The sequence below is a fragment of the Trifolium pratense genome, linkage group LG4 (assembly GCF_020283565.1).
Source record: "Trifolium pratense cultivar HEN17-A07 linkage group LG4, ARS_RC_1.1, whole genome shotgun sequence".
Lineage (NCBI taxonomy): Eukaryota > Viridiplantae > Streptophyta > Magnoliopsida > Fabales > Fabaceae > Trifolium > Trifolium pratense.
The window spans coordinates 5,076,503-5,096,304 of NC_060062.1; the positions used below are offsets into that span (position 1 = coordinate 5,076,503).

At 30.8% G+C, this 19,802-nt stretch overlaps 4 protein-coding genes across 4 annotated transcripts; 2 read left to right on the forward strand and 2 right to left on the reverse strand.

Moving 5' to 3' along the window:
- Window positions 1-1,562: 1,562 nt before the first annotated feature.
- LOC123921989 (uncharacterized mitochondrial protein AtMg00810-like) lies at window positions 1,563-2,903 on the reverse strand. The gene is made up of 3 exons (XM_045974740.1): window positions 2,865-2,903; window positions 2,585-2,707; window positions 1,563-2,315 (listed from the first exon to the last, which is right to left on the reverse strand). The coding sequence occupies exons 1-3, from the start codon at window positions 2,901-2,903 to the stop codon at window positions 1,563-1,565; spliced, it is 915 nt and encodes a 304-aa protein (XP_045830696.1).
- On the reverse strand, window positions 2,881-6,007 carry LOC123921545. The gene is made up of 2 exons (XM_045974132.1): window positions 5,706-6,007; window positions 2,881-3,142 (listed from the first exon to the last, which is right to left on the reverse strand). Exons 1-2 carry the CDS (start codon window positions 5,923-5,925, stop codon window positions 3,003-3,005), a joined length of 360 nt encoding a protein of 119 aa, XP_045830088.1. The 5' UTR covers window positions 5,926-6,007; the 3' UTR covers window positions 2,881-3,002.
- Window positions 6,008-9,308: 3,301 nt separating this feature from the next.
- LOC123921991 lies at window positions 9,309-11,587 on the forward strand. The gene is made up of 9 exons (XM_045974741.1): window positions 9,309-9,496; window positions 9,579-9,846; window positions 9,927-10,023; window positions 10,135-10,256; window positions 10,348-10,432; window positions 10,542-10,829; window positions 10,940-11,057; window positions 11,153-11,341; window positions 11,426-11,587. The coding sequence occupies exons 1-9, from the start codon at window positions 9,347-9,349 to the stop codon at window positions 11,585-11,587; spliced, it is 1,479 nt and encodes a 492-aa protein (XP_045830697.1). The 5' UTR covers window positions 9,309-9,346.
- Window positions 11,588-13,293: 1,706 nt separating this feature from the next.
- Window positions 13,294-15,723, forward strand: LOC123921547 (replication protein A 70 kDa DNA-binding subunit B-like). Its single transcript, XM_045974135.1, has 8 exons — window positions 13,294-13,548; window positions 13,625-13,892; window positions 14,040-14,136; window positions 14,240-14,361; window positions 14,482-14,566; window positions 14,660-14,947; window positions 15,050-15,167; window positions 15,258-15,723. The coding sequence occupies exons 1-8, from the start codon at window positions 13,399-13,401 to the stop codon at window positions 15,462-15,464; spliced, it is 1,335 nt and encodes a 444-aa protein (XP_045830091.1). The 5' UTR covers window positions 13,294-13,398; the 3' UTR covers window positions 15,465-15,723.
- Window positions 15,724-19,802: the final 4,079 nt, after the last annotated feature.

Consider the following 19,802-nt stretch of genomic DNA (forward strand, 5'->3'; position numbering starts at 1 on the left):
AACAATGAGCACAACGTACAAGCCTGACTATGAATAATAATATTGCAATGCATGAAATGGAGGGACCTACACCGCAGTTTTTGTATGTTGTGAGTTGCAAAATTGGACGGCCTGAAATTAGTTTGACATAAGTGCAATCACCATCTTGACTTAGCCTTCCACAAGTGAGGCCAACAATATAGCCTCACCTGCTCAAGGAACCATGGGCATATTTTGTTGGCATATGACATTTTCTAATAATGGAGCATGTAACCATTGCTAGAGGTTGGAAAGTGGAAAGCGACTTGGAGGGGATTATTTTAATATGATATTCTATTGGGTCATAATAGAGAAGCCGAGGAATTATCCACATTAGGCTCAGAGCAACTATACACGTGAATTCGACACCACATCTTTATCCGCAATTTCAAGGCATTAGGTTTTATGAGTTCTCTCACTATAAAGTACTCAACCTCCACGGTGAGACTTAACTTACGTCAGACTTGCCACAATAATTCTAATAATCATATATAAAAGCAAAAATATATTAGAGCACAAGAGTTGGATCTAACAGAAGATGTTAGTCTCTCAATCACAATGTTTTGAAAATGTCTGAATCTCAATTGGAAGGGACGACTGCATTTAGCATCTGAGAGAGTCTTAAATATGAGTATTTGTTATTCTAAGAAGAATCTATGGAAAAATAAGAAGAAAAACGAATAAGAATGTATATGTTTAGCAGGATATGAATTCGCTGCAATTGCAAATTCACACAATTTTACGCGTGAATTCATTATAACTGTCGATTTGAAATCGAATAATCCAAATTATACAGTCAATTTTATACAATTACAGTTGTTGGTTTGTGTAGGACGTTATTGTGTTATTCTTGATTTGAAATGGTGCTGTTTCATTTGGTGTTGTTCTGTAGCTTTTATTTGCAGTTTTGTACTCTTTCTCTCGTCATTTGTATGCCTTATACTTATGGTTGAATTTATAATATATTTGCTAATTCGAAAAAGAAAAAAAAAAGAAACAACACAAATCTAAATTGACGTTAAGTATCCATAAGACAGAAACATACTGTGGAGGGAGAACTAAGATTTATAGAAAATAAAATATGAGAAACAATCTGCTTTCCTTCTAGATTTTTAGCTTGTCTTAAAGAAAATGTTAACTATTGTCATTGGGACACTAATTAAGGTCTTGGTATGCAGAGAAGAACTAAAGGAAGAGATGGAATTCATTGATCAATTTGATAAAATGCACAAAAGTAATGTAACCTATACAGTGGAGTAGTTTATATACATTGGTAAAAGTAAGCTTAACTAACCAAGGAACAGTTGAGAAATTGTAACTGTCTATCTCTAATCTAACCAAGCTAGTTAAAGGCTAACTATAGTTAAATACAAGGAGAAAATACATGGTAATACTCCCCCTCAAGTTGGACTGTGGGGATTGCAAAGTCCCATCTTGGAAATAAATCCTTGAATTGAGGTCACATGAAGAGGTTTAGTAAATACATCAGCAAGTTGAGATGATGAAGGAACAAATAATAGATGAATGATGCCCTTTTGGATCTTCTATCTAATCACATGACAATCAATCTCTATATGTTTGGTGCGCTCATGAAAAGTAGGGTTATGAGTAAGATAGATTGCTGAAACATTGTCACAATAAACCGAAGAAGGGGATGTTATGGGAATGTGTAAGTCAGCAAGGAGATAGTGAAGCCATTGAATCTCACAAGATAAGCTAGCTAATGCCCTGTATTCTGCTTCAGAGGAGGATCGGGAAACAGTGGATTGTTTCTTAGATTTCCAGGAAACAAGTGCAGAACCAAGAAACACACAGTATCCAGTAATGGATTTTCTAGTATCCAAACAGCAGGACCAATCAGAATCGGCAAAACCAGATAAGTGTAGAGAGTTAGAGGCAGGGAAGAAAAGTCCTTGAGAAGGGGCAGATTTGAGATACCTGAGCACACGGTTTGCAGCATGAAAATGAGATTCAAGAGGTTGAGAAACATATTGACTAAGCTGCTGAACCGAAAAAGCTATATCTGGCCTGATATGAGTAAGATAAAGAAGCCTACCAACAAGTCTTCTGTAAGCAGAATTATCAGAGTAAGGAGGGCTACCTTCATTGGTGAGCTTAGTGGGAGGGTTACATGGTGTTGTGGCAGGTTTAGCAGCAAGTGTACCACTATCATTAAGTAATTCTAAAGTGTATTTTCTTTGGTTTAGGGAAATACCATCCTTGGTACGAGCAACTTCAAGACCAAGAAAGAATCTCAAAGGACCAAGATCTTTTATTTTAAACCAACTATCCAAAGTCTGCTTGACAAAATGAATTTCAGACATTGAGTTACCAGTCAATACAATATCATCTACATACACTAGCAGCTAAATGCTGTGAAAGTAGAATCAGAAGCTTTCACAAAGAGTGAGTGATTAGCCTGAGATTGAGAATATCCCAGGGAAATTAAGGTTGTAGTAAGCTTATGATTCCACTTTCAACCATAGAGAGATTTGTGCAGTCTGCACACTTTATTGGAACAATCAGAATTTGGGATGGCAAAACCAGGGGGTAAAGACGTATATACCTCCTCATCTAATTCTTCATGCAAAAATGCATTGTTGATGTCCAATTGATTTCCGAAGCTACTCAAACTAGTACCGCATTTTATATAGATATTATATGTACAAAGTAACTGTTGTGATTGTGACTAATATCCGTCAAAGAACCTGTTGGACGCAGATAGTGGGGTCTCTCCTCCCAACCACTAACTACTTGCTTATGGTGTGTGAGTCCCTTACCACTCAAACAAACCACGTTTTGGTGTACATAAACTACGTCTGACTCGACTTTAGCATGTAAAATACGTTAGAGAAGAAACAATTATGGAGAAACAGAACATTCATTCAACATATTAATTTCAATTATTTTTGCTTTACTTTATAATTTTGTTCTCCTAAGTTATAATAATTCAATAAATATATACAAATTAAATGCTTACTATTTTATTTTTTAAATCTTGATCCCTTGTTTGGTCTATTCCTTCCATCCCATGCAGAAGCCCAAAAGAATAGAGACATCCAGAAAAGAACAGCAAAGAAGATCTGTACTCTATCTTGAAATTTTGATAAAGATGCAGCAACATCTGTTCCTCACAAAGAAAAAGGGTCTTGTCAATACCGAAAGTTACACTTTGCTATAGAAGCATAAACACCATATTAAATGGGTGTCCGGTGTTTGACACTCTTCAATATCCGACAACAATATGATACTAACATAAGTGTCCAGTATTAGTGCCTTCATAATCGCAAATACCAAAATGTAACTGAATAAAGATTAACAGTCAACAGAATATAAATGAAGTTGACAACACATAAAATGGTTTTTACAAGAAACAAGAGAGCAATGAAAAACTAATCATATATAAATAATTTTATGCTACACCAAACAAGTGACGCGGTTGTTAAATAGAGGCTATAGCGTAGCAGAGATTGAACAAATCAATATTGGTCTACAATTTGCTATTTGGTATGAATTGTTGTCAAATAGCTGAAATAGTGACACTATATCACCGAAGCATAGCGGAATTTGAACAAACCGCTATTTTCAGCCATAAAAAAATAGACAACACTAACAAGAGAACATTTCAAATAAATTTTTTGTATCATAAACTGACTTTGTCTTAGCTAGTTTCGATGTTTGCATCTACAGGTGTGGCGAGATGGCTGTTGACTTTAAAACTGTAAATCATTTTCCAGAATGAATTTGAGTATCTATTTGCGAACCAACCCAAAGGACTTATTTCTCAAAAAAAAAAAGGCATTGTATGGACTTTCTTCACCCTTTTCTTGTGTTTTCAACAAACTCTTGAAACTTATTCTCAGGAAAGTAAATAAAAGCCTTCAAGAAAATCCACAGTAGAAAATATATCTTGCAGAATACAAACTAAGGCAAACGATTTGGCAATTAATGTAATCTCAAAGCAAGATATGAACGACTGGTTATAAATTATGATAATACATAATACTTCTAACATTTCAACAAAAAGAAAAACGTTTATCAACGAATGCCAAGCATGATGGTGGTGGCTTGGCGCAGCATCCCAAATAACACTGGCATTTCTTAAGACGTTGACAATTATCACATGACTCAACATTATCCATTTATGTTTGGATTGGTGATATAAGTTATATGGAATGGAATAGGCTAGTTAGATTTTTAAAAATGGATGTAATATCATTCTATTTCAATCCATTCCATCCTATACCACCAATCCAAGCATAACCTTAAGTAACTAAGATCATATTTACTTTCTAAAATCATTTTCTATTTCCATTTTCTAAAATATGCATTAATTTTAACTTGCTAATAAAATGTGAGACTCTTGGTGAACCGTTGAATTTAAAATATAGAATGAGCAAGTTCTAATTTTCATTAAGAGAGCGAAGTGTTTATATATATATATATATATATATATATATATATATTATATACACTATCACTAAGTCCCACATCAGTTACAACAAGTTTACAACTGTAAAAAACTAACTCAACTAACTAACTGTTATAACTAACTGTTTTTTATTCTCTACTCTCTAGAAACTGAATTATAAACTTCCACCAATACTAATACTATAGACCCTTTTGATATTTAATAAATGGTTTAAGATGAATCTTCACTTGAAAATCACTCGATCACCAAGACGACCAATGTCATCCTTTTAAAATAAAAGCTCATAGACATTCGTGTTCTCATGAGCGGGACAATGACTTAATCAGTGTCAGTTTAACAAAAACTAAGGGAAACAAATATGAGTCTGGTTTTGAAGCACTCATATTTATTTTCCCCGTTTTAATTGTCACCAGTAAAGTCACTATCCCATGAGCTACTACTTTTTACAACTTTCCGGGCCTGCTTGACTTGTAAAAGGTAGTACTCGTATGTTACAACACAAACAACACATGACAAACTTTTAAGGTATTGAACAACTTTTTCTCTTGTACAATGTTTGGTTTGGTGGACTAATAATTATTTTGATATTTTAGACAATTTGTACTTGAACAAAACGTTGTCATGTTATTTAGTAAGTAACATGAATTTAAGTTTGTGTTCAGTCTCTTGCCCCTCAATTTGTCCACTCCCATAAATAGTGTTAAGATTTCCATGGTTTGGGGAAAATGGAGAAAACTTTAGAAAGTCTTCAAGATAGTAAAAATCATAAAGATTCATAATTTCATATTTGATAAAAGATGGTGAAAATAGTACAATGGTAGCTCGCTCTTATACAGAGCAATTTAGGGGTTAACTAACTAACCACCTAATAACAAACTTTAACAAACTAATACAAACTCTAACTAACTAATGGAAGCTACTAGCTAATCACCATTATTCTTAACAAATAGTTTTAAAATCAATCACAGTCCCTTAATTTTTAGCAAATCAAACGCACCCGATGTGGATACTCTAAGTTGTAGTTGAAGTTTCAAGTGATTTTTATGTGTGGTCTATAAGTCAAATTTGCCTAAATTCTTATCCTTTTTCATTTTCAATCAAAAAGAAAATCAAACTAATAGACACAAACAATTCTAACTACCGTCTCTAATGGCAAAAAAATATATACTTGATAGAACTAAACTAAGGTCATACAAAAAACATACATAAATATAAACAAATAAAAAACAAAATGAAGGAAGCATAAAGAATTTACTTTGCAGCTGTGATGAATCTTCTCCCGGAGGTGGGTCAGAGTTATGCGGAGGAGGAGGAGGATCCGGTGAAGCGACACGGCAGCGAAGACGACGGAGAGAAGTGGAGGAAAAAGTGAGTGGTTTAAATGGACGGTGAGGATGGATTGAGAAGATTGGAGAAGGAGGGATAGTGGAGAAGATTCGTGGAAGATTGAGAAGTGCCATTTGGAGGCATTTCATTTCATTTCAGTTTCAGGTTGAAAAACCAAAAATGAAATGAATGAATGAATGACACAGATTCTTCTGTTTCGTCTATGAATTGAATTCATGATTTTGTCTTTTTTTTGTTTTCAGTTTTGTGTGATGTTTTGTTGTTGGGTAGTAAATGTTTGGGCTCAATTCATAAATTTATGGCCCAATATTCTCTGGCTCGCGCCTTGAAATGGGCTGGTACACTAGTCCCAATAACTATTTTGAGATTTCCTTTTACTACTCTATCAGTTATTCGTGCATCCTACGCCTTTTCCTTTTTACTAATTTCTAAAAAATTATGTCCGCTACTTAAGTAGCGGATGTTCTAAAGGTAGGGTAATTTGGTGGGTGCCCGCTATTTAAGTAGCAGACGGGGGTATTTTAGTAAATTCGTAGGGCGCAAGCCAAAATGGGTAGGGCGGCAAAAGAAGAAACTATTTAGTATTTAGTAGTCCCCTTTCAATTTCATATAGAAATTACATCAAAATGACATCATTATTGACATAATACTCAAATCTAATAGTGCAATCAAACCGGCGGTTTGGTGTAACCGTCGATTCGCCAATTTTTAGCAGTTCGCTCCGATCTAACTACATGATTTGAACCAGACCGTTGACCCCTCTGATTCACGGTTCGATCAGTCCCACCGGCCTGTTCGATCCGGTTTTAAAACACTGGTGGTGCAGTGACTTGTCTTTTAAATTAAATTAAGAAAATACAAAAAAAATAAAAATCAACCTAAACACAAGAGAGTGAATGAAAAATTCCAACCAGGGAAGGAAAAAAACATCCTTTTCACAATCTTTCTAAACTATGGATCCTATAGGCTATGATCGACCGCACCCTCAATATCTGTTGATATTTCCTATATATGGGCCCCGTGGCCCACTCTCTAGCTTCTCTTTCAGGTAGATGCAGTACTAAAGGAAAATATTTCCATTTTTATTTTCATGCTACATAAAAGTATATAGTTAGTGGGTAGTTAGTGTATTTTAAAAAAATAAAAATATAGATAAAAATGAGATAAAATGTAAGCTATAAGCTCATATACTCTACTTAGCATATCAAAAAATGGTACTCCAATTAGATAAGCTTGTTACCAAACACTATCATTTTTATCAAACAGACTTATAAGTTAGTCCAATAAACTATAAACTAGTTTATTGGACTCTTCGTAAGGAAAAATTCAAGATTCACCTTTTGTTTAATTTACAACTAAGAATGTGACCAGTTTGATGACAATTCAATGCAAATTATAATTTGATATGTTATTCGTATTTAATAAAAATTCATAAATCGTTAATCTTGATTGATCTTAATAACATATCAAATGATTTTAGATTGTTGTAAAATTTAACATAAATGATTTATAAGATATAAAATTTCAATCCAACGGTGAATTTTATAAATTGTATTCGCTAAAACGTTATTGAGCTTACACCGATGTAATTTGATATCTCCCCTATATATATATATATATATATATATATATATATATATATATATATATATTGTCGAATAATTTATTGGTTAGAAATTTTACTCTTATAATGATCAATAAATGAAACATAGCGTTTGAATTTCGATCATTTATATATAATATAATTTTTCTACCAATTGTGATAAGATCACAAATACAAATTCATATATTTACTTTCTATTATTTTAATTAAATTGATATCCATTAAGTTGTTATCTTGGAACATATAAATTAATCTCTACTTTAAAAATGATGGTTTAGATGTTTAACATTTCTAAGGATGATGCTAAACAGCGTCTCAAAACTATTATTAAAAAAAATTAAAATAAAAACAAATGCTTTAAATAAAAAATTAATTAAACACACAATTTTGAAAATGAAATTACCAATTTTTATTTTCTTAACATAATTGAGGGGACATTATTTAGCATTTCTTGATTTTAAAATATTGAAGTATGGTCCCCATATTAAATTCAGAGTAGGTGCATTATGTGAAGAGTACTGATAAGTGGTGAAGTGAAGAGTAGAGTACTAGTGAAAAGACTAGACAATGAAAAGTAGAGTAAGGGGTGTACCATGTACGGTAATGATGTGATAGTAATAGTAATACTAGTATCACTATTATTGATTGATCTGAAACAGTTTTGAACGTGCATGTGCAAGTTTAACTAAGCATGGGAAAGAAAAGAAAGAAGTTCCTGAATGAAAACAGTTTGTGAATGAATTATGAGCACTGTAGTATGTATGTCCTTTCCACTTTGCCTTTTATATATATCCGTACACCTAACATCAGCCACAGCCAGGTTAGGTTACTCCAAACCAAACATCAACCGACTAAACCGCCTCATCCGGAAAGTGGAAGATGTTGTGATCTTTTATGTTTTGAGACAACATATTACGATTAATTCATTATTATAAAATTGGTTTGTAAGGGTAGATCGGCTCTATTTTATAAAAGAATATTCAGGTCATCTCTAATGTCATTTTAGAATTGAAAGTTGACTTAATTTGACTCTATAAATTTGGCTTGTAAAATAAAAATTATTTGTACTTTATAAACTTATATTCAGATCATCTCGTATCTGATGTGAGACGTCTTAACAAAAATTTTAGTTTTAAGTTAATGCAATTTAATAGATAAAATATGATAATATATTTTTTTAGGCGAATCACAATTTTAGTCATTGAAATTATAACTCACCGTTACTTGATGTCTGTTTGGTTGAGTGGAAAGAAAATTATGAAAACCGATGAATGAACTTGAACAAACTTTTGTCTAAGTTCATTCATTGATTTCCGTAGTTTTCCTTCCTCCCAATTTCTTTCCACTGAATCAAACGGACCAAAGTGTATCAATATTGCAAATATATTTATAAATTTCTTTTTTATTAATCATTTTAATATTTAAATATGATTTTAAGTGGTTAATTTAACCCTCAAATTTATTTTTCTTTATTAATCTATAAAATTACTTTAGGTGTTGTAGTTTTAATACAACAACCAAAATGACTATTTGCCTTTGCCGGTATATCTTCATAGTTATATTCCTGTTAGTTGTTATTTTCTTGCTGATATCTATACTCTTCACGAAGGGGATAACTCCACCTTTCACTGTTGATACCCACTTTTTGGTGGTTCGCGTTTCTGCCCCTTGCTGAACCGAATTGCTGCCTGCTCTTGCTCGCGTGTCACCGAGTAATTCGCTCTTAACCTCAGAAGTCTGGACCGATACTTTGCTTTCCAGATTGTCAGTATGCAAAATTCCCTTCATTCCTGGTTGCTTTTCAGATCTGTAAATTAAAATGTTGATTGTTAGCGTTAAGCTTTACATAAGCTCATGTCTGTGGTATATAACGACCTCAAAAGCTATTGAAAAAACGAAATCTGGGTTTATTTTGTTTTGCTTTAGGTTGTTTGCTATTTGGCGCAATGGTTGATGCTTATAGCAATTTAAGTGATGTTCGTGTTGGAAATTTTCCATGGTGTTTGAAGGTTCGTGTGATTCGTCTTTGGGTGGTCAAATCCAATTTAATTTCTGGGCAAGAAAATTCAATTGAACTTGTGCTTCTTGATGAAAAGGTTAAATATTTTATTTGATTTATTTTTGTTCATTTTATATATTGTATTTATGTTTTCCTTATTACACAAAATTGTTTCACAGGGATGCAAGATACATGCTACTGTCCGGAGACACTTGATTCCTTTGTTTAAAGCTGTTATTATTGAAGGTGAAGTTTATACTTTATCTGCGTTTTCTGTTGTTGATGCTTATGGATTATGCAGGCCAACTAGGCATCCTTGTCGGTTGTTTTTTCATTCTACTACTATTTTGGAGAAAATGGTGTGTCGAGCAATCAAAATGAATGGATTGTCGTTGGTGGACATTGGCCAAATTAATTCTCATTCATGTGATAGTAATTATTTAGTTGGTAAGTTTTATATGTTTTTTGAATTTCGTTATTTATTTTCTACATTGATTTTCTATTAAATTTTGGTTGTTAACCTATAGATTTTATGGGGGTAATGACTGGTATATCTTCCCAGAATGAGTTTCTTAAAGATGGTCAACGTGTCAAAATGATTGTTGTTGAGATATCTGATCACAGGTTATTGTTGTTTTATATTATTCTTTTTAATCGTAATCCATACTTTGTTTGTTGATTATTGCTTTGTGGTTACTTTTTTATTTTTTGATGATTTATGTTTGCAATTTGAAGAGGTTTCTGTCATGTTGTTCTGTTTGGCGAAATTGTTGATTACTTGGTTCAGATGATGACCACTCTCGACGGAGGTCTACCGGTGGTTGTTATTCAATTTGCCAAGATCAGATTTTTTCGTGGTAATTTTTTTAATTTGAAAATGTATATTGATGTTTTCCCAGTATTGGAAATCAACTAACGATTTGTAATGTTTTTTGTATTTTTGTATAGGTCGTGTTCTTTTACAGAATATTCAAAATCTAACTAGGATGTTGTTTAATCCTCCAGTTGATGAATCTGTACTTTTAGGAAGAAGGTATATTGGATATCTCTATAAGCATTCTCCTTCCATTATTCGTTTCACTTAGTTAATTAGAAATTGAGTTTCCTGTTTATTTGATATATTCCACATTTTTTATTGATAGGTTATCTAAAATGCGAGGTGGACCTGCAATGACTGTTCCGTTAATTGGTCCTCCCGTTAAACCTTCGGTCGTGGATGATTTTCTTCGTCTATATCCAAAGAAAACTATTGCTGAGTTGAAATCTACTCCTGATGATGGGCCATTTATTGTATCTGGTGTTGTGGATGGTTTGGTAATTGGAGAAGATTGGTGGTACCCTTCGTGTCGTTGTTCAAAACGTTTAATAATTAATGCTGGATTTTATTACTGTAGAGGTTGTTCAAAGCATGTGTTTGAATTTGTCCCTAGGTAGCCTTTTATTGTTTTTTTGTAAAGTTTTTTTGATCTATGTGGTTATTGTTGTTTATTGTAATTTTATATTTTCCTCTACAAAAAATAATGGATTTTCGTGCATATAGGTTTCGCGTCAAAATACATGTTACCGATGGCATTGATGATGCCATGTTTGTTCTTTCTGATGATGATGTCCGTTACCTGACCCGTACCAAGTGTAGCATTCAGCTTTCATCATCCAAGGTTGTTACTTTATTCTCTATTATTCATCTCATTGTTGTTGTTCTATTCCCATATTTTTTTGATTTGTGTTTTTTTCAATGGTTTTAATTTAGCAGGTTTTGGAAGGAATTAATCCACCTAGTGCTTTGATGAAAATTGAAGGTTTAAAATTGTTGTTTAAGATTGTCATGGTGTCTTCTTTGAATCCTATATACAAAGGTGCTTTCAAAGTTTCTAGGGTTTGTCTTGATCCAGATATTTTCAATGCTTTTTCTCTTAAGGGAACACGCCATACTCCTGCAAAGGTTGTCTATTGTTGATGTGTGATTTCATTTAGATAGTGTTTGCTTTTTTTTATAGTTTCTGATGTATGGTTTTTAATTTAGCAGGTTTATAGGCCAGTTATGAGCGAGGTTGTCTATCCCTCGGGTTTGAATGAAGAGATCAATCAACATGGGGAATATTTATCAAAGAAAAGATTGGCTGGTTCATTTGATAATACACTTGGGGAGGAAATTGCAGATCATCACAAGCGATCTAGAGATTGTTGAGGAAATTGCAGATCATCACAAGCGATCTAGAGATTGTTAAATGTTGTTTGTAACTTTATTTTTATTTGATGTAATTTTAATGATGCTGAGATGTAGGGTCTAATGTGTTAAGTACTAAATAATTATGATTTTGTAATGTGTCTGACAGATGACGTATTTGTTTGCTATTATAAATCATGTGTTATAATTGGTATTTGTTGCCAGATTTGTGTAAATTTATATATATATATATATTTCATTATTAATAAGTGGTATTAGTTGGTGATTGAATCAATTTGACTGCTTGTGTTTTGGTTTTGGATTTGTTTTATTCTTAGTTACTATGGGGATAATTATCTTGCCTATTTTTTTGCCAATTTGGTCATCATTGCCGTTGTTATTGTTGCATTTTTATATATAATTTATAGCCATTTTTTGAAGGTTATGAATGATAATCAATGGCCTGAATATTTAGTACTTCAATGGCCATTGAAATTTTGTTCAGTTTATATTAATAAATTAAATCAATTGATGGTGGATTATGTTAAAATTAATTATTACTTTTGTTTACTCGGATACATGATTAATTTTGTAATTTTCTTAATTTAAAAATAGATTTAAATTGATTTTAATATCATATATCCCTCTTATGTTTACAAATTGAAATGATATTTTCAATGGTAATTAACCATACCACATAATTGATTATCTTATACTTCATTTTAAGTTTGATTTAAAATTATAAACAATTACCTTTTTTAAGTACGTTTTATGGTTTATTGTTAATAATTCCACACAAAATTGTGCCTAAATACAAAAATTATATGGTTCATGCTTTAAGTGGGCCTCCGGTAGGGATTTTAACACCAAATGGCCCAAGTTCTACTTTTATTTTTCAATGGAAAGCATATCTTTACCTTTCCATTCATAAACGTTACTACCAATCGTTGCTTTTGCATCTTCTTCTCTTGAGACTTCAAAAAAATTCCTCTAACGACATGGGTTGAATATTGAGGTATCCCCCTAATTATTTTGTTTTCTCCCCTAATGATTATTTTTATTTGTTTTATCAAAAAGATGTAGCCCTCAGATTTGTTTAATTTTGTTGATGATTTAGGGTTTACAGTTGGGTCTCAATCTTTCTTAAATTTCTTATTTTATTTTTTTAAAAGGTTTTGACTATATAAAATGTGATGAATTATTTCTTGATTTCTATTTTACTTGATTTCTATATATTGAACTGATTGTCAAAATTTCAGTTTGTCTGTTATATTTGTGTAAATTAACCTTTATACAATGTCAATTGCTATCTAATTATGTTTTCCCATATTCTATTTATTCAGCATTGACATTCAGTTCATTTTAAACTTTTTACCAACCCTGTCCAGTTTTTATTACTTGATTATTTAATAAAGTCTATGACAAAACATATTGGATGATTTAAAATACTATTTTGTTATCAATATTTATATACTATATTGTATGTCTGCAGAAAGATTATATTTATATTTATCTTTTGTTACTTCATTTATTTTATTATATTTGAAATTCATAATTTATTTTTCATTTATATGTTTGTCATCATTGTCAGCATTTGCATAAGGAATGTATTTTGTCAGATCTGAACGGTTTGTCATATCACTCAGTCTGGCAGATATCTGGCTCAGATAATTTTCATTTTTGGCAGTTCATTTTTATTTGATTCATATATTTATTACTTCCATCATCTATGTATTTGAACCATTTGGGTATAAATATGTCTTTGTCTTTGCTTTTGTATACTTGTGATATCATATTTTATAAAGTATTTGTTTGAGTTACTCCTTAATCAGATGGATCCATCTTTTGATATGTTGTGTGATGTTGTTCCTGGAAGAGAATCATGGAGGGTTAAGGTTCGGGTTATTCGTGTTTGGGAAGTTCCTAATTTCTTGAATCATGACCAGACTAATTCTATTGAAATGGTCTTGATTGATGAAAAGGTATATATCTTTATTTTCCTTTAATTCATTTTTTCCTATATATGTAACATAAACTTTCTTAATTTTATTTTTGTAGGGAGGAAAGATTCATGCGACTATTAGGAAACAACTGCTGTATCTTTTTAAGCTTAAGATTATGGAGGGTCAGACTTATAAACTTTCATACTTGGCTGTTGCACCCAGCAGTGGTAGCTATCGTACCACTCTGCATCCATACAAGTTTTTTTTCCAGATGAAAACCAAAGTCCAAATCTGTGAGGGTGATTCCATACCAAAGTTTGGGTTGTCTTTTAGCAATATCTCCGATGTTTTATCCCATACGGTTGATTATGATTACTTGGTTGGTATGTATGTCTATATTTTCATTTAGTTATTATTATTACTGTTTTCCTTAAATTGAGTTATTTTGTCTTTTATTTTTCATTAGCAGATTTTTTTTATTTCTTCATTTTTATGTCAATTTTGTTATCTGGTGGTTGTTGTATATTTAGATGTGCTGGGTATAATGACTGGTATATCTGTTGAGAGAGAATACATTAAAGATGGAAGGGTTACAAAAATGATAGTCATGGAATTGACTGATAAGAGGTAATTCAATGTTTTCATTTATTAATTTTTATTCAAATTATTGAATTGGATTTGGCAGTCTATCTATATGTTTTTTTATATTAAACTTTTTGTTATTTTGCAGTGGAAAATGTGAAGTTGCATTGTTTGGAGATTATGTTGATATTCTTCAGAAGAAAATGGAGAATACTTCCGAAGGATTGCCGGTTGTAGCTGTCCAGTTTGCGAAGCTGAAGATTTTTAGAGGTACATTGTTGCCAATCAATATTTTGTTATTTTTATTAAATTAAATTTTAATGGCAAAGACTTGGGTCAAATTGGTATTATTTAACTTTGTTTTTATCTATTATGTTTATTTCTTCTCAGATAAAGTTTCTCTACAAAATGTCATGAATACTACTCAGATTTTCATTAATCCTGATATTCCAGAGGCTGTCGAATTAAAAATTGGGTATTACATTTTATGTCTTATATATATTTTTTGTTATTTATTTCATATTTGCAAACTACTGGGATCATTTACTATATTTATATTTGTTATAAGGGATATTTCTTCTGGGCTTGACCAAACCGGGGTTGTTCCTGTACTTGGTCCTCGTGCCAAACCTACTTTTGAAGAAGATTTTATCCGTGATAATCCAAAAAGCACTATCTCAAGTCTGTTGGGTTCATCTGAAGATGGTATATATGTTGTGCTGGGTATAATCAGTGATTTGGTTGAAGGGCAGGACTGGTGGTATCCTGCCTGTCGTTGTCATAGAATTGTCAGTGCTGATTCTGGTGCCTATTATTGTAAAGGGTGTGTAAAGCATGTCTTTCATATGGTGCCTAGGTTTGTAATACTGTTATTTATTTCACATTGTTTATTATATATTTAAAATATATATATTCATATATTTATTATTGAATTTATTAATTTGAATCATTTTTGCAGGTTTAAAGTCAAGTTTCGTGTTCGCGATGCTACTGGTGATGCTATTTTTGTTGTTTTCGATTCGGATATGTTCAACCTTATTGGAAAACAGTGTAGTGATCTGGTTTCTGCTGGAAAGGTATTTTTATATTAGTACCAGTTTTATTGTACAATGAGGCTAATTTTATTGTTTCGGTGATTTGACGTAGATTTTTACTTTTATAATCAGGCTGAAAATGCTGGTTTCTATCCAAGTGAACTGAAGGATTTGGTTGGTACTAAACTGCTTTTCAAGGTTGAGAAATCTTCCTCAACCCATGTTTTATTTGATGGTTCATTTAGGGTCAAGCGAATTTGCAATGATGCATCCGTTATGCAAATTTTCAATCCTTCTCTGCTGCAAGTTTCTACCAAAGAGGTTGTTATAGATTATTAATTTCTTATTCTTTATTGAAATAATTCAAATTATCTAAGATTTCAATATGTATTTGTAGATTGATAATAAATCTCCTGAATCTGGTGGGTTAGTTGATGATGTTGACGATGAGGTTGTTGAAGAAGAGATTGTTGAAGAAACTCAGTTAGATGGATTTGTCTCTGATCTTTTGGTTACTCCTGAAACTGCTTTGGCTCCTCCTACTAAAGTGTTTGCTGGTGGTAGTTCTAAGAGGAATTTGTCCAAGGCTTTTGAAGAATCTGATGTTCTATATCCTAAAGTTACATTGAAATCTGTTAAGATTGAAAAAGAGTAGATCCAGGTCTACTAAGATGTCCTGTTTGTACTGTTGTTGTTTGTTTGTTTTACCTATGTAAATAATCACAGGACTTTATGTACTATCTGAAGTATATGTTTTTATTTCAGTTGTGTATTTCGATCACTTTCTTGGTGGTTTTGTACAAGGTTACCTGAAATATAATGGTTGCTTGCAATTATTATTTCTATTTCAGAATCAATATATTAAGCTATATGTTTCAATAATTATAAGTTTTTATGAAATATTAAATATTTTATATTTAACGATATAATATTTTAAAAATTTAATAAACAAATATTAAAATTTTTGTTTGCAATATTTTATCTTTATTTTGTGTTTCTAAATTTAACATTTTTAATAATAATATATTATAAAATCTACCACTTTATTAGAAAATCTACCTCTTGATTAGAAGTATATATTATTTAAATCATTTATGACAGTTTTTACACAAATCTAAAACAATTTGATATATTTTTTAAATTCATAAAATTAAAATTGTTGTTTTATATTTTAGTAGGACTCATAACATATCAAATAAATTTATATTTGTGTAAAATTTATGTTAATAATTTAAATGACATAAACTTTAAATCCGTTGTAAATAATATTTTGGAAATTGTATATTTTTTAAAATATTATTACACGGTGTAAAAATATCGGTGTGAAGGATGAAAAGTTCAAACCCGATCATAGAGTTTTCTTTAACAATGTTAATTTTTTTTTGTAATTTAATCCAAATACATGTATAATTATTGATGTTATTAATTTCATATTTTGAAGAATAAAAATTCTACAGGATTTTTTTTTTTAGTTACCAGTACATTGAATACTGATATTCATGCCTTATTTTTAAAAAATAAAATAATAAGAGTTCAGTTTTTTAGAAAAAAAAATATAATAGTGCACTTTTGAAGAATAATAATAACAATAATGGGGACATGACATAAGGGCGAATAAATAATAGTGTATATGAACATATCAGTTAATGTACCAAAAAAAAAATATTGTATCGGTTAAATATAGGATAATGGTTTTGTGTTTTTGAGGATTCGAATAGGGAGAGCTGCCGAAAAGTTGATTTTCCACAAAAAAAAGTTGTATATATTAATTTTATAAAAACCTCATTATTGATGTATTTTACACATAAAAATTAGGAAACTTATTTTTATTAATTAATTAACAAAATTTGTTTGCCCCGACTCCTATATTTTTGGAGAAGAATATCAAAAACATGTTTGACCAAACGATACCTTATAGTCTTTTCTATTTATGTATATTGATTTATCTAGATTATCCATATAGTTGTATAACAATAGAAGTTGAATAAATATTGTTAAATACTTTTATACTTCATTTTATAAAAGATTTATTTTTATTTTGGTTTCATTGACAATTTTTAATAGATTCCTCATAGACCTATTTATTTTGAATAATTGTCATGTAGATTCCTTATTATAACTCTATATAGTATTATTATTTTTTTTTACCTGTATTTTTTTATGCTTGAAAAGAGGTAATGATTTGCCACTTTAATGAATATTAAATTATTTGGCCAGTTTCCCCCCATACATTTCTCTTTTGAATATTATTCTTCTAATAAAATATTATTATATATATTTTCCCTTTTCCTCATGTCCTTAATTATCAGAGATCTTATGTTATTTAAGGAAGGTTGGATCATTTCTTCCTTCATATCTTTTCCTTTGTCATTAAAAAAAAAAAAAACATTATGGTTTATCGCGATGTTTTTCCTACTCAATCTAACTTGCTGTCTAAGGTTGAAAGTTTTATTGGAGTTCATGAAATTCAAAATTTCTCCAAATTCGCTGATTCGAAGCTAGACGGTATTGCTGTTGTCTGTGCATGTTTTTTTGGTGTTGTTGAGGGTATTGATATGTGGTACAAAGACGATAATTCACAGAGGTTTCTTATACTGCTAAAGAGTTTAATTTGTTTGATTTTATTCTTAGATTACCATTTTTAGGTAACTTATTCTTTAATGTATATTTGTAGGTTCCGTCTAATTCTTACCGTGGGTGATTTGACTGGTGAAGCATCTTTCAAGTTAACTGACCAAATTGTTAAGCAATTAGCTCCTGATACTTTTGGTGCTTTGTCTTCAATGGTAATTTTGTTTATAGGTATTTATTCTTATTCTAATTGAGGATTGAATAAAGTTATTTGTGTTTGTATTGATGTAGCCAGAAGGAGCTTCTCTGTATCCCCATGAACTTGATTCGTTCTTTGGTGATCCTTTCTTATTCAAAGTGAAAAAATATGGGGTTTCTCAAAAAGTTTCCACTGAATGTTATGATGTTTTGGATGTTTGTGCTGATTCACAACTTGTGAATTTTTTCATTGAAAATTATCTCTCAGTTTGTTGTGATGAGGTAAGTCTTTATTGTTTTTTATTTATTTGTATTCATTGAAATTATTATCAAGTTTATTGGATTTATGTATCCTTTTCAGAGTGTGTTTGCTGGAAAAAGGGATATTTCCGTAGGTTCTCCACTGAAAGAATATGATGACTTTGATGACTTTGATCAGATTGATTTTACAATTGTTAGTGATCAAAATGAGGTAGTTGTGTCTGCTGCGAAAGATGATGTTAGTGGATCAAAAAGAAAGCTTCCTGCAGCATTTGAAGTTCTTGGTGAATCCAGCAAAGTCCAGAAGTTCACTTGTGACTTGCCTTAGAAATAATAAACTTATGATGTTTTATTTAATAAATAAGTGTCAGAATTGTGTTAGGGACACTTTGTTGGTGGTTTTGTGTTGTTATCTCATTCCTAAGGTTTATTTATATGTAATGAATTTATTAATGAACTATGTGTAATGAATTATCTTTATTGAAAGTTTTATATATGAGTTTTGAATTATGTATAATGATTTATTAATTCAATTTAAATATAAATTAAACTATGATTTGTTTTTGTTATTCATTTCGTTTTTATATTCATATTATTGATTTTATTATATACATTTTGAATTTCGAGCTACGAAATATAGATGTTTATTTTATGCTATTTCTATGATTTATAAACTTAATACTTTGCTGATGTTACAAGTTGGAAATTATAGAGTTTCTTTTTATTAATCGCTGGTAAGTATAAAATTATTAAGTTAATTATGCATAGAGTTTCGCCTGTAATTTTTTTTTATAATTTTGTTTGTTTTCTAAAGATGAATGGATTACAAGATCTTATTTTAGAGAGGGATAGAAAAAAGGGAAAAAAAAAAGGTCTGATTGAATTTTTATTTTTATGCCAAGAAGTTTTGTTGACTAAAATTTTGTTACATGTTTAGTCAATTGGTTATATAGTCTTTCCATGAGAATAGCATGTGATCAAATGTTGTTGTCCATTGTTGCATGAAAATTGTTACTACTTATTTTGGTTATTCTAAGGAGTAATAAAGGATTGTGTGAGGTTGCATATTATCCACATAATAAATTATATATTTTATTTCTATAACCACATCAAATATACAGTGGAGCATTAAATGCTAATTCATGATATCAAGAGTAATTATGTCTTTGCATATAATTTTATATTTTAATTCAATAGTTATATAGCTATTACAGCTTTCAAGGTGTGGGTCTCACTTATTATATTAGTTGCATAATATACGCTTCTTTCTTTTTCTATATATCAGAGTCACATCTCACTCTCACATTTATAGATTCAATCCCAAGTTACATAGCTACTATGAATATCCCTTTAAGCTATTTCAGTGAACTTAAACCTGGGAGAGTAAATTGGAGAGTGGAAGCCAGAGTTATTAGGATTTGGACTGTTGGTAGTGTTTTAGTTAATGGAAAGGTTAATACAATGGAACTGATTTTGCTTGACCAGGAAGTATGTTACTTTTTATATTGGGTCATATTATTTGTTTGTTTCTTTCGTTTTCTGATGAGGGTTATAAATAGTTTTAAACATTCTTAATTTTTTGTATAGGGTAAACAGATACAGGCTTCGGTTCCTACTCATTGTCTTCAAAAATTTGCTCCAATTTTA